At 37.6% G+C, this 12,946-nt stretch overlaps 1 protein-coding gene across 5 annotated transcripts in view; it reads left to right on the forward strand.

The window, feature by feature from the left end:
- Positions 1 to 12,946, forward strand: part of Vps13B (vacuolar protein sorting 13B) — a 90,833-nt gene that overhangs the window by 38,675 nt on the left and 39,212 nt on the right. For 4 of the 5 annotated variants that reach the window (XM_089731731.1, XM_089731708.1, XM_089731713.1 and 1 more), the window contains exons 36-50: positions 50 to 150; positions 1,315 to 1,485; positions 2,221 to 2,339; positions 2,869 to 3,019; positions 3,466 to 3,613; positions 4,046 to 4,168; positions 4,600 to 4,710; positions 5,092 to 5,245; positions 6,243 to 6,364; positions 7,328 to 7,415; positions 8,131 to 8,341; positions 9,175 to 9,355; positions 9,863 to 10,026; positions 11,019 to 11,157; positions 12,029 to 12,152. In XM_089731731.1, coding sequence (XP_089587857.1) covers positions 50 to 150; positions 1,315 to 1,485; positions 2,221 to 2,339; positions 2,869 to 3,019; positions 3,466 to 3,613; positions 4,046 to 4,168; positions 4,600 to 4,710; positions 5,092 to 5,245; positions 6,243 to 6,364; positions 7,328 to 7,415; positions 8,131 to 8,341; positions 9,175 to 9,355; positions 9,863 to 10,026; positions 11,019 to 11,157; positions 12,029 to 12,152 — 2,107 coding nt within the window. The remainder of the gene's footprint in view (positions 1 to 49; positions 151 to 1,314; positions 1,486 to 2,220; positions 2,340 to 2,868; positions 3,020 to 3,465; positions 3,614 to 4,045; positions 4,169 to 4,599; positions 4,711 to 5,091; positions 5,246 to 6,242; positions 6,365 to 7,327; positions 7,416 to 8,130; positions 8,342 to 9,174; positions 9,356 to 9,862; positions 10,027 to 11,018; positions 11,158 to 12,028; positions 12,153 to 12,946) is intronic. The other variant, XM_089731723.1, reaches the window with a different exon arrangement.

Here is a 12,946-nt window from a genome sequence, read left to right on the forward strand (position 1 = left end):
CGAGTCTGATCTCGTATCAATAGTTTTAAACAGAATGTATCTTTGAAAGGTGAGCGAAGCGGAGATCCTTAAGGGAACAGGTGGTGAAAATCCAGCCTTAAAATGGAGTCAACCCACTGTCGCGCCTGTTGTAACGCCAATACTACACGCGTGAGTATCGCTTAATGGTATAACCCACTGAGTTTCTCGCCGGATATTCTCAGTGAGTCGCGATTTCGATCCGGTGGTAGATTATGCGAAACTCTGCTCTTAATAGTATTTGGAATAGCCCGTTAAACTACTAAAGATTAAGTGGGGAAAAAAGCTCAATGTTTGACTTATTAATAACGAAATCGATACTAGTAATGCCATTATAAACAATATATACAATTCATATTGACCATATATAGTCTGACCAAACTAACTCTACTTATCGATTATCTCACAGTGCATCTCTAATATCAAAATCGAATTTTAGGTAATTAACGCCCAGTAAATTTAAATAATAATTTGACTGTGTATATGGCTTTACCTATGACGACAACCTTGACACTCTTAATGCACCAGTTTTAATGTAGAAGAATCTAGAGCGCTCTAGGGTAATGATTGCGCACGGGCGTTGCACCGGCTAGTGATGCCTTTGACGGTCTAGATTAGAACGTTCTGAACGACTTCAAAGCGACGAGTATAGAAATATTTATTTTGTAATGATTAATAAGTATGACGTCGTAGTGGTAGGACGTCTAGTGAAAAATACGGATTCGCACACCACAATCCTGCTTATTTCTATATTGAAACGGAAATGCGTTCCGGTTTTAAGGATGCGACAACCCTATACCATTGAGATTTAGTCGTCACGTCCGAAGATAGATGGCGTTCATGTTATGTTGGCTCATGTAACCACCCGTTCACTTGGAACAATGATAATGTTACGCGCTGGAGTTCGAGATAAATAAAACTTTCACCGAAGTACAAATTAAAACTCTATTTAACACTTAAAACACTTACAACGCCTTATAATTCGTAATTCGCTTCTTCCGCGTCGCTTACGGTGATCCGTTCGCTGTTTCGCTTCGAGTAGAGCCTATTACTAACTGATTTCGTGTCCTTTCTGCAAAGGTTTTATAGTCGATACGACATCTCTACAATTTTCGAGAACATTCCTCACAGGTCGAGTAGTGTCGATATGTGTTTCCGCTGTTTGATAATAGATGGTGTTGTACTTCTAGAGCATGCTCGATTTTACTGGTACTTTTGATATTCGTTTTTGCTATTCTACGATAGATGGCGTCACTCTTACCGGCGTAACAACATCAAATTTCTATTGTAACGCAGGCTCGACATCGGTTGCGTGCTAGCTCCGGCTCTGTACAATTCCGGCACTCTGGTCTGCGGTCCGGCTGTCGAGGTGAACTTAGTATCGGATTGCGCAATAGAGTTGAGCGTTGACCAACTGGACTTATTGCGGCGCTTGATCGAAGACATACGTGATTCTATTCAAGAGAGGTGAGTTACAGATTTCTGTAGTTTTAAAAATTCCGATTAAAATCTAAGTACCTTTTTTTAAGAGATTTTATGACCTGGTAACTAAAACCTTTAGGTCAAGTCTTATTTTAATTTATATTCTTATTTTTATGAAAAATTATAATATGGAGTGAAATGAAATGAAATGAAGATGATTAATTTGAGACATTAATCAACTGGGATGAAATTAAATGAAATGAGATGAGATGATATGGGATGAAATATAATCTCAGTAAAATGGTGGTCATTTACTGAAAATTTTTCTGTGGACTTTTTGGTAGATCCCGAGAAGGTACGTCCGGCGGCTTTGTTTCATTTTCCCACATTTGTGCACTTTCACAGATATTCAACAGTTAATAAACCATCGTTATATAGCATTTAAACCTGAAGAAACTCTAAATAGACAAAATAAAACAAATCACACAACTTCACTCCTAGCGTTCTGCCAAAAAGTGTTTTTGAGTACAGATTAGTTTCAAAGAACAGCTTAGTATCGATATAGATTATCCTTAATATTGTGCACTAAATTGACTATTTGTCACTGAATGAATTCACAATCTTAACTAAGTATATTCTTACCAAAAAAACAGAAAGCAACAGTCGTCGTCGTGTTAATGACAGATGAGTTCTGATGACAATATAACAAATAATATAATAACAAATAAAATAAGCAGACCGCAATTAATATTTTAATGAAATTAATAAATTTATTTTCAGTAACGAATTATCGTTGCAATTAAACGAAATGAAAGATCACGTATGTCCGTATGCGACAGTCTTAGAGAGCGAACCGCAAGATTTGAACGCCACGTCCAGTGACACGAGTTTTAATGAAGGTATGGAATACTTGACACTGATCGCATGCTTTAATTTTAAGTTTATAATATCGAAGAAACTTATAGTATTCTTTACCTTTAATTTGTAAAATCATTTCTAAATATTCTTGGTGCTTGGTTTTGAATGACTTTGTAAATATAATAATTATTATTATTATTATTTTCTTACATAAGCTGATGGTCTTGAGGGACCATTTCAGCGTAACCTTAATAAGTTGGAGAACTCACGGGGCTCAAACCGGAGTGTTCCCAACACTGGCCCTAGCAAGAGCAGTGCTTCGCAGAATCTACTACCGGATCGGAAACGCGGTGGGCTGTGTCTGTGGGTCAATTTACGCAAGCGACGGGTTCGACGAGAACAATAACAAATTATTATTATTTTTGTAATATCAATAGTATCGGCACAATAACATTAACATTATATTTGCATGGACTATTATTTTTTGAAAATTCTATGGCCTGGTCACGAGTCCAGCCAAGTCTTATGTTCTGTTGTGATGCAAAAAATGTCGATATTAATGTTTTATAGATATAATGAAATATCAAGAGTTCGCGAAGGCCGCCGCGGCGGACTCCGGCGTGGAGACGACATCGCATTCCACCTTCAAATCCGGCAGGTTGGTTGAGGAGCCGACCGTCATACCAAAGAAGTCCGTATCCGTAGGTTTTGCTGAGCAGATGTGAGTTTACATGCAGCTACGTCTATTGATACATTCGTGAGAATCAAAGCCATTTTCGCTCAAAACTCATTTGTCGTAATTAACATTACATTTGCACTATCGTCCACATTAGATAGGAAGTAATAACAGAAACACTGAAGAATCTCATCCAATTGCTTGAGCCGTCAAGTTAGAATGAACTCTCTGCGTTTACCAAGAAAATCTTAAGGTAAAACAATTTCAGCCTGTACGGTTTTGACCTTGATAATACCCTTAACTATTCACTGCTCATTAAATACATGCTCACCTTCCATTTTTTGTGCAGACAAACGTATTCATAGGTGACTCACTTAATCTTTAAATTAACCTTAAAATCAGGAAACGCATGGCGAAAAAAAAGCAGATAGATACTATATAAGAATAAATTAAAATGGAAATTTGTTTTAAAATGATTGTTTTTATTTCAGAATGGACGCTTCGGACTTCCTCGAAGTGTACGTCACTATGGGCATAATAGAGCTGTCTCTGTACACGAAGGATAACTCCAGCCCGGAGGTCGTGGCGCTTCGACCTCCCGTAGTCGAGAGAGTCGTAGAGCCCGTCCCACTCCTGGAGGTATATTAAAAATGAATCAGCTTTGGACTATATGAATTTTACAGCAAATTTAAAAGAATCATAACGCGTTCTAAAGGTGATTTTTAATCGATTATAAATAGTATCTTTCAATTTTGTTGGTAAATTTGGAAGAAAAGAGACTTGAATGATAACTCATACATAATTAAGTCTATTAGTGCTAAATTGCTCTGGATAGGTTAACAAGCTCACGCCTCATGTGGTACAAAGCGGTTATCGAATAAATATCGCAATGTGTGTGCCGCTGCCTTCTTTAAGACATGAGGTATAGAGCAACCCATCTTTTAAACCAGAATACTAACTGCTTCACTAAATTACCCATATCTACATATTATAAAACTTTGCTTATTTTCTTCTGAACGGCTTATTAAACCAAAATTATTTTTTTAATTAATATCTCGTCAATTTATTCAGGTGATCATACATAATTCTCAAGAATCATCAAAACGCGACGAAGACGAGTCTCCGGTGGCCAGCAAAAGCAACCCGGAGTCTGTGCCGAATATCGACGTCGGCACGCCCAAGCCGGAACACAATGTACGTTAACCTTCAATAATTATGATACAAATATTTATATAAAAAAAATGGTGCTCGTGCCCCTTGTTACACATGAAAGAAGTGCAACTTCTTTTGTGGTGTGTAGTATTGTGATTTTCTTAATTTTTTCCGATTTCATAGAACCGCAAAAAGCGTAAAGGGAGAATAGGGAGTGCTGTGTATAAGAGAAACTACTTAGCTCTCTTTTTCCTTTCCCTCTCTTTTCCTCCCTTGTCTATTTTCTCACTCTCGCTCTTCCTAAATTGTATCTTTTCTCTCTAGCCGTAACGAATCTGTCGCGAGTTAAATTTGACTCTCAACGCGCCTAAAGAAGTTTAACTTCAAAAGTCTGATTTAAATTAGAAATGCACACGTTTCTGATGTATCAGTCAAATTTCCGCACCTTTACGTACAATGTCCATTGTTTACAGGAAACGCTGCCATTAGCGAGGAAGTCCGAAGGGAATCTGCCTTTAATCCATTTGACGTTGCAACAACCTAATCTATACTATTGGAGGAAGAAGACACAACGCAGCTTGCAGGTAGTCTTTTTACTGGTGGTAGGACCTCTTGTGAATCCGCGCGGGTAGGTACCGCCACCCTGCCTATTTTTGCCGTGAAGCAGTAATGCGTTTCGGTTTGAAGGGTGAGGCAGCCGTTGTAACTATACTTGAGACCTTAGAACTTATATATCATGGTGGATGGCGTATTTACGTCTATGGGCTGCAGTAACCACCTAACATCATGTGGGCTGTGAGCTCGTCTACCCATCTAAGCGGTAAAAAAAGTTAGTCTTTATACGGTAGTCCATAGTTGGCGCTGATTGATCGAGCCATGCAGTTATTACAATGACTTTTCAGAACAGAACCCATCTGCTTAAGTTTGTTGTGAATACGACAGTCTTACGTCGGAAACGTTTCCAGGTATCCCTCTTCGACTTGTGGTTGGGACTCGGCGTGGGCAAGAATGACAGTCATTGGAGCTTAGTCCTTCTGTCAACTGCAAAAGGCGCAGTTGATCCTGTGACGGACATACCGCCCGCATTGGCCACTATGAAGATACTAGTGCCATCTTCTGGTGAGCTCGGAGATTTTTATCCGTCATTAGTTCTTGTTGTTTAATTTCAGTAACTTTGTTCAGAGATAACTTCTAACGATCAGTATTTATGATAAATATACCCCACATGCCATGAAATACCTATAAGACCAGCTTATGTTACTACAGTACTGACATTGATAATATACAAATATTTCAATCGTACAGATGAATTTAGAATTTGATAAACCTCTAGTTTCGTGTTAGTGTTGAATTTTAAATTTAAATAGATGTTAAGTGAGAAGTGTTAGAACCTGTATTACAATCCAGATAATTGTGAAATATTATGATACAAGATTTATGTAATGTAAATAATATACCATTGTCTATGATTTAGGGAATAGTTGGCAATTTTATTGACTTTATTGATTGTACTTGGTATTACTACTTGGTATTATTTTTAATACGCTCTTATTAGCTTCAGACGTATGTGTGTTAGTATGTAACGGAATCTTTGAACTTGATTCTGACCCCCTTCTAAACGTCGGATTAACTCGAAATTTGGTATACTTATTAAGGACGAAGACAATCCAATATTTAAAAAAAATAAGAAAAATATTGAAATTCATTTAAAAAATGAAAAATAAATAATAGTTTAATAAAAACTAATAAAATACGCTTTTATAGAAAATACAACTAAAATATAGAATATAAATTTTAATAAATTTGAATTAAAAATATTGTAAGAAAAAATGATTTTATTGTAAAAAAAGCTTGGGGTGCATGGTATCAGTAGTCATAAATATTTTATGAACAGATATGAGTAGAAGGGTTATTTTGATAATGTCCTGAAAATCACCCCAGTTAGTTGGTTTTTCTATAAAAGCGTATTTTGTTAGTTTTTTAAACTATTATTTATTTACACTTACAGTTAGGGTCGTTTTAAATGCGTAAATACTACTTTTACTAATACTACTTTTAACCGATTTCGATTTTTAAAAAGAATTGCTAAAGTTTTGCATACTTTTCTTTATTGTAGGTTACGTGAATTCGTCTTCTAGCTCGAATGCAAAGGGCTCTATAAGAATAGACGTCGAGAGACCGATTCGGCTGGACCTGTGCACGGATAGATTCAAACGTGTCAAAGGAATTATTAATCTCGTATGTTTATTTTATTATTAAATCGTATTCTCAGGTGATTGAGTAACTTGCAAGTTCATATAATATTTTGAAAATAATCTATAAGAAGATGCACATTTATACCTATTCAAGTTTTCGTTCAGTTCCCCATCGACACAAGTTGATCAATGGCTGGTAATAGGTCTCACCAAAGGCTTGATAAAAATCCTGTAAATCCCACGACCCTTGTCGTTGATCCTTGTGAGACCGCCCCCCCGATTGTGTCTTTTGGTGCGTGATCACCACTCTTGAGTAAATTGCCGGTTGTTGTCCTTGTCGAACCCGTCGCTTGCGACGAAGGACTCGGCGAGTAAATTAGCCCATAGACACAGCCCACTGAGTTTCTCGCCGGATCTTCTCAGTGGGTCGCGTTTCCGATCCGCTGGTAGATTCTGCGAAGCACGGCTCTTGCTAGGGTCAGTGTCAGCAACATCGTTAGGTTTGAGCCCCGTGAGCTCACCTACTAGTTAAGGTTACGCTGATATGGTCTCTTTAGAGACTCTAGACCATCAGCTTAGGTAGGAGAAAAAAAGAGTAAATTTGTACTTTTCGTTAGGTATAGAATATAATAATAATAATCATGAATGGGAACGAATTACGCACGGTTATCTGGCGCCTAATTAAGATTCCTTGTCCTATGGGTACCAGAGACTAACAAACATAGTTGTATACGTTTAAATATATACATAAATAGATAATAACCACCCAGACAAAGACTAAACAAACCTGTTTATCATACAACGTTTGCCCGGTGTGGGATTCGAACCCACGACCCTCGGCGCAACAGTCGGGGGTGCTAACTGCTACACCACCGAGTCATTTAGTCAGTATATTTATATGATTTTGTAAAACAAACTATAGTTTTGACGTAGTTTCTACAAATTTTACGATACGAAGGTACGTAGTGCTGTTACTAGATATCGCAATGCATTTCGTATTTCGCAGATAAATAAACAAGTACCATATTCGCCGTCAAGACACAATGAAATTACAGCTGAAACTCCTCATTTGTACGGGCTCCGGCGGTTCTTTAGTGAGTATTTTATTAGGGCACTAACATTGTACGTTCTTGGATTGTTTCAAGAGTCTCCGATAGTCTTAAGACTTGGGATGGAATTCTCAATTGCATTAAATAACGCCCCCCCCCCCCCCCTCCAATATAATGAAGACTAAGGTATTCTTGAATGCATCGTCTCTATATAAAGACGATTTATTGCTAAAACGGCCAGAATAGAATTGGCTTGAGTAGCGGAAACACCCATCGTTTGTAATATTTCTTCTGTAAAATATACTCAGTGTCAGTCACAGTTTCCTTTTTTGAAAATAGCTCCTGGATCCACCCAGTAACAGTACCTACCCGTATGGACTCCCCACTAGTCCAACACCAGTAGAAAAAGTAAAAAGCTGATAATGTTCGTTGTTGATTGTCACTATAAGATTGAGTTTTCATTAATTCACTGTTAGTGTTTTACTGGTGATAGTACCTCTCGTGAGTCCGCGCGGATGGGTACCACCACTCTGCCTATTTCTGCCGTGAAGCAGTAATGCGTTTCGGTTTGAAGGGTGGGGCAGTCGTTGTAACTATACTGAGACCTTAGAACTTATATCTCAAGGTGGGTGGCGCATTTATGTTGTAGATGTCTATGGGCTCCAGTAACCACTTAACACTAGGTGGGCTGTGAGCTCGTCCACCCATCTAAACAATTAAAAAAGAAAGTTCATTATCATTATCATTAATTGATTTGTAGGTATTCACGGTATTGAGAGCGTCACAATGCTAACGAGCCAATTAGTAGCGTGCGGTTCAGAAGGCGTTGTGGGATGCAACGCTTCCACGGTACAGATAGCGGTCGGCTCCAGACCAGAGAGACTCGCGACCAGGGCTTCGGTCACGGGACTGGTGATCGCCGCCGGACCACCCGAGCGGAGACACCCCATGCTGCAACCCTTGATGATGGGGTAATTTTAATCGATACAATAGCTGGTCAATTTATATTGACTAGTTGCCCCTCAATAGTCGAAGTTTAACTATAATTAATTGAAATTATAAGTTTGAACATTGTTAAGGTTCTGTTGTCAATGACTATTATATTTGTAATCACAGACTTCGCCAACTTTACACTATAGACAAATAATATTAAAGGCAATCATTAATAATCTCGATTTGACCACAGACTTTAAACATTATCAAAATCTTGAGATATACATATATATATATATATATGTGTTGCGTCAAATACATAGTAGTTTCTGTATTGTTTTTTTATGTTTTTTTTAGGAATAATTAAAAACATATTAGCATTCTGAATTTATTCTCTATAAGTGTGGGAAATTTCATTCTCCTCCGTCTGCGCAATTTTCGTAAAAAGGGGTACAAAAATCTTGCTTCACGTATATAGATATAAAAAATTTGTTCGTACTAATTTCTACAATAGAGTATTTCTACAGTAAAGTGTGTAGTATAATTTAGGAGAAAATTAAGTAATACCTTTAGTATACTTAAAAGCACTTTCATATATAGGTATTAACAAAATTTAAAGCAGATTAATTACGTTCATAGAAATCGTTTGAGTACAACTGTGACTATGCGAACATTTGAACGGCCGTCTGGTGTAGTGGCAAGGGACATGGTCACTACACAAGGGTGTCGCGGATTCGAACCCCGCCAAGGGAAAATATTTGTCTGATAAATATACAATTTATTTTCCAGTGTTATGGATGTATATTGTATGTGTATAATAAAAATCTTACATCTATTTCCGTTATCTATATGTGAATGATTAATCGTACAGCATCGAACTAGACGCGCAGTGGGAAGCGTGGAGGCGAGCCGAAGGTGGGATGTCTGCGAGGGATCCCACAGTACGTGTTGGGATCGAAGTTGACTGCGTCACTGTGGACCTTAAACCAGAAGACTTGGCAGCGCTGAAAAGAATTAAGAAGACACTGCTAGACATGTCTCGCAATGAACAGGTTAGGTATTAATCTATACTAATATATAAATCTACAATGGTTTTTACGGATGTTCCGCTATAACTACTGAACCATGCATCCGATTGACTTGAAACTTGGCATCCATGTAGAAAATACATGTACTTAATGGATAGGCTAATATTTATATGAGTGTTGGACTCCCTACTCCAGTTGCGGGGGCGTTAATAATGAGAATCTTTGTGGGGGTGAGAAATAATAATGTTAATTTTACATTCCCAGCGAAGCGGACGGGTTCAGCTAGTTAATCTATATTTTGGTACATCAGTAGGATTGTATTTAGTTTACAACTATACTTTTTTTCTTATTCTACTTTCTTGATTACATTCTATTTCATATAAAAGGAATGCTTAGCAGTAAACAGTAGCTTGGCTGGCAATGTCCATAAACTACACTTAACAACTGGTCATTAAACTAAACATGCTTCGCAATATACAACTAAATATTGAACTGTTTACTCTAGTTTAAATTAACTGTTGAATTTTCTAGGTAGCTACAACCCTCGAGAGTAATGCCAACAATGACATTAACAATGTTGACAACAATGAAGGTCAGCCGACGCCATTGAACGTGGAAAGGCCACCCTCGTTTTCTTCAATAGATACGACCTACAGTACCGAAACAGGCGACCATTACTACAAGGACGATTTGAGGTGCGAACAGGTTTTATTTTTGTTGTATATCTGGTGGTAAGTAGAAAGAGAGAAATAGTATAATGGCGTAGCTAGCAAACGTCTTCGTACCAATGCGTACAGATGACTTTAAATAATATCAAACCACATTGAATCCTAAACCATAAGTATAATAAAAATATAATATCATAATATTCTCATTCAGTCACGTTTCTAACACGTATATTTTATGTTGTCTGATCTTTGTATCTTTAGCGTTCTAGAACCTATACCTCTAGAATTATATTATCCTTATCAAATACATTTTTTTTTAAAAACACAATTTTCAACTACATCAAAATATTCTGGAATATTCGAAGTTGTTTTGTTATGCTTAAGTTGCGCGCTGTGATTTTTCGTACGTCAGTTTCATTAAACAAAGCCTTTTTTGTGTTAAAACATCTGTATCACTCTCCTTTCTTTTTTCAATTATCTAATTAATCTCTCTCCTGCGCCATTGATACCGGAAAGAAATTAGATTGAATTAAATGTTGCAATTTAATTAATTGAAAAATATAAGCTATCCACTCGAGAGGACGCAAAAGCGGCTCTGTTACTTTTAGAATTCAATGGTACCCAAGTACTTTAGATGAGATTAAAATTAAATCTCAAAATACCTTCATACTTCTCTGCAACTGTACGCGCCATCTAGCGTACATTCAATTAGGTCAAAAACTTCATAGAAATACCAAGAAAAAGTAAAATAATTCAACTCAATTGTACGGTAATTTCGAATAAACGATAAACATATACAGAGAACGTGAAATCACAAACCGTAATTTTGAATGAAATTTAATAAACTTTCACTATTGAGCGTACCTCTTCCCTGAGTCGCAATCCACGTGTCTGAGGGTCGTGACCATCTCCTCAGATTATCCTTCTCCGGATGATGTTTCGTGGTGGAGATTTGATCGGACCAGCGCATTGAGCGTACATTGCTTTGTTAGTTAAGGTCTAATAAAAAGTATTTACAGGACCGGAGCATTCAAGATAGTCTCTGGTGGTCAGCTGCCGATGGCGTATCAAGTTATGTTACACGGCAGCTGTGTGTCGTGGCGCTACCCTCATCCTCGAGCTATCACTCGTCTCATAGTTTTCCCGTTGCCTGGATTGGTATGTTAAATATACGTATAATGATCACTAGTTTTGAGTTTTCGTTCTAAATAGTAATGTGTTTCGGGGCATGTTAATTTCTCTTGTGAAGTATTCATGTGTACTTCCTATCGCCATCCTCCACCACTAGTAAATTAACCCTACGGAGTTTCTGGCCAGATCTTCTCAGTGGGTCACGTTTCCGATCCGGCGGTAGATTCTGCGAAGCACTGCTCTTGCTAGGGCCAGTGTTAACAACACTCCCGGTTTGAGCCCCGTGAGCTCACCTACACGCTAGTTTAACGCTGATATAGCCTTTCAAAGCTATAAGCATAAGTAGAAAAAAATTCGTAAAAGTTTGAACAGTAGTTATACAATACAGTTTTTTCACCTTATGTATTTCTGTCTGGTAATCACTGATCCTAGGTAGGCCGTGAGCATCAACGCACCTAGCTCGTATTGTAGATGCTTTCAAATCACTGCTTCCCCAACTGTTATAACTACTGAACATTGTAAGAGATAGATATATAAGAAATGATATAGATGCGTGTGAAGTTTCTACAGCTTACGTATTGATATGACAACAATGTTTTGGTAACTTTTAAGTAGTTTACTTTTAGTATTATGGTGGTAGAACGTATTGTGAGTACGCGCGGGTAGGTACCACCACCCTGCCTATTTCTGCCGTGAAGCAGTTATGCGTTTCGGTTTGAAGGGCGGGGCAGCCGTTGTAACTATACTGAGACCTTAGAACTTATATCTCAAGGTGGGTGTCGGGATTTATGCTCTACATGTCTATGAGCTCCGGTAATCGCTTAACATCAAATGAACCAACAACCTAAGCAATAAAAAAAAGTACGATCTCTGTTCCATAAACATTTATCTCGTACAGGTAAACGATATACCGTGCGTCCTAGAGTTTTATATACCGATGCTCGGCAAATGGGAGGCGCACACCCACTTCTCGTTGCCGGTCGGTGAGCCCAACGAACTACGACTCCAGGTCACGCCTCCGGGTATGTTATTTAATTGTTCTTGTGCTTACTCGACGTACATCTGACTCTGACTGATGCGGCGGACTCTGTGGTGCTGTAGGTAGCGGGCCTTGACTGTTGCGCCGAGGGTCGGGGGTTCGATTCCCGCATCGAGCAAACATTTTGTAATGAATAGGGGTGTTTGCTTCTTATGTACGGTGTTTATTATCTACTAGCGACCAGCCCTCGCTTCGCTTCGGAAACTGTAATTTATTATTGTTTTTTCCACTATTTAATGAATTTTAGTACACATAATTATAAACCTTCCTCTTCAATCACTCTATCTATTAAAAAAAACCGCATCATAATCCGTTGCGTAGTTTTAAAGATTGAAGCATACATAGGGACAGACAGATATAGGGACAGAGAAAGCGACTTTGTTTTATACTATGTAGTGATATATGTATATATTTAAACGTATGTAAGTATAAAACTATAAATTAATTGGGGACGAATGACCGTGCATAATTTGTTATTATTAATTATTATTGTTACATCTAGGATCTAGATGTATCCGTGTAGATATGGTTTTGTTATAAAATTGGGTGCCTATCTAGTTTCCGCTTTCTTTGGAAACTGTAATCGATAATTCAGAGATCAGTTAAAGATGAAAAAAGCAATTAATTAGTTCCAGCAATCACTCGAAAATAATATTATAGTTTTTTAGTTATTAGTAAGGATAATATGTAAAAGCTAACTGTAAAACGAAATTCAACTGATGATCTTCTATTTTTCTGTGACCTTCTAGTATAACGATGAATATTTCTTCATCTGAA

This window comes from Bombyx mandarina, chromosome 01 (genome assembly GCF_030267445.1).
Source record: "Bombyx mandarina strain Sakado chromosome 01, ASM3026744v2".
NCBI classification, from domain to species: domain Eukaryota; kingdom Metazoa; phylum Arthropoda; class Insecta; order Lepidoptera; family Bombycidae; genus Bombyx; species Bombyx mandarina.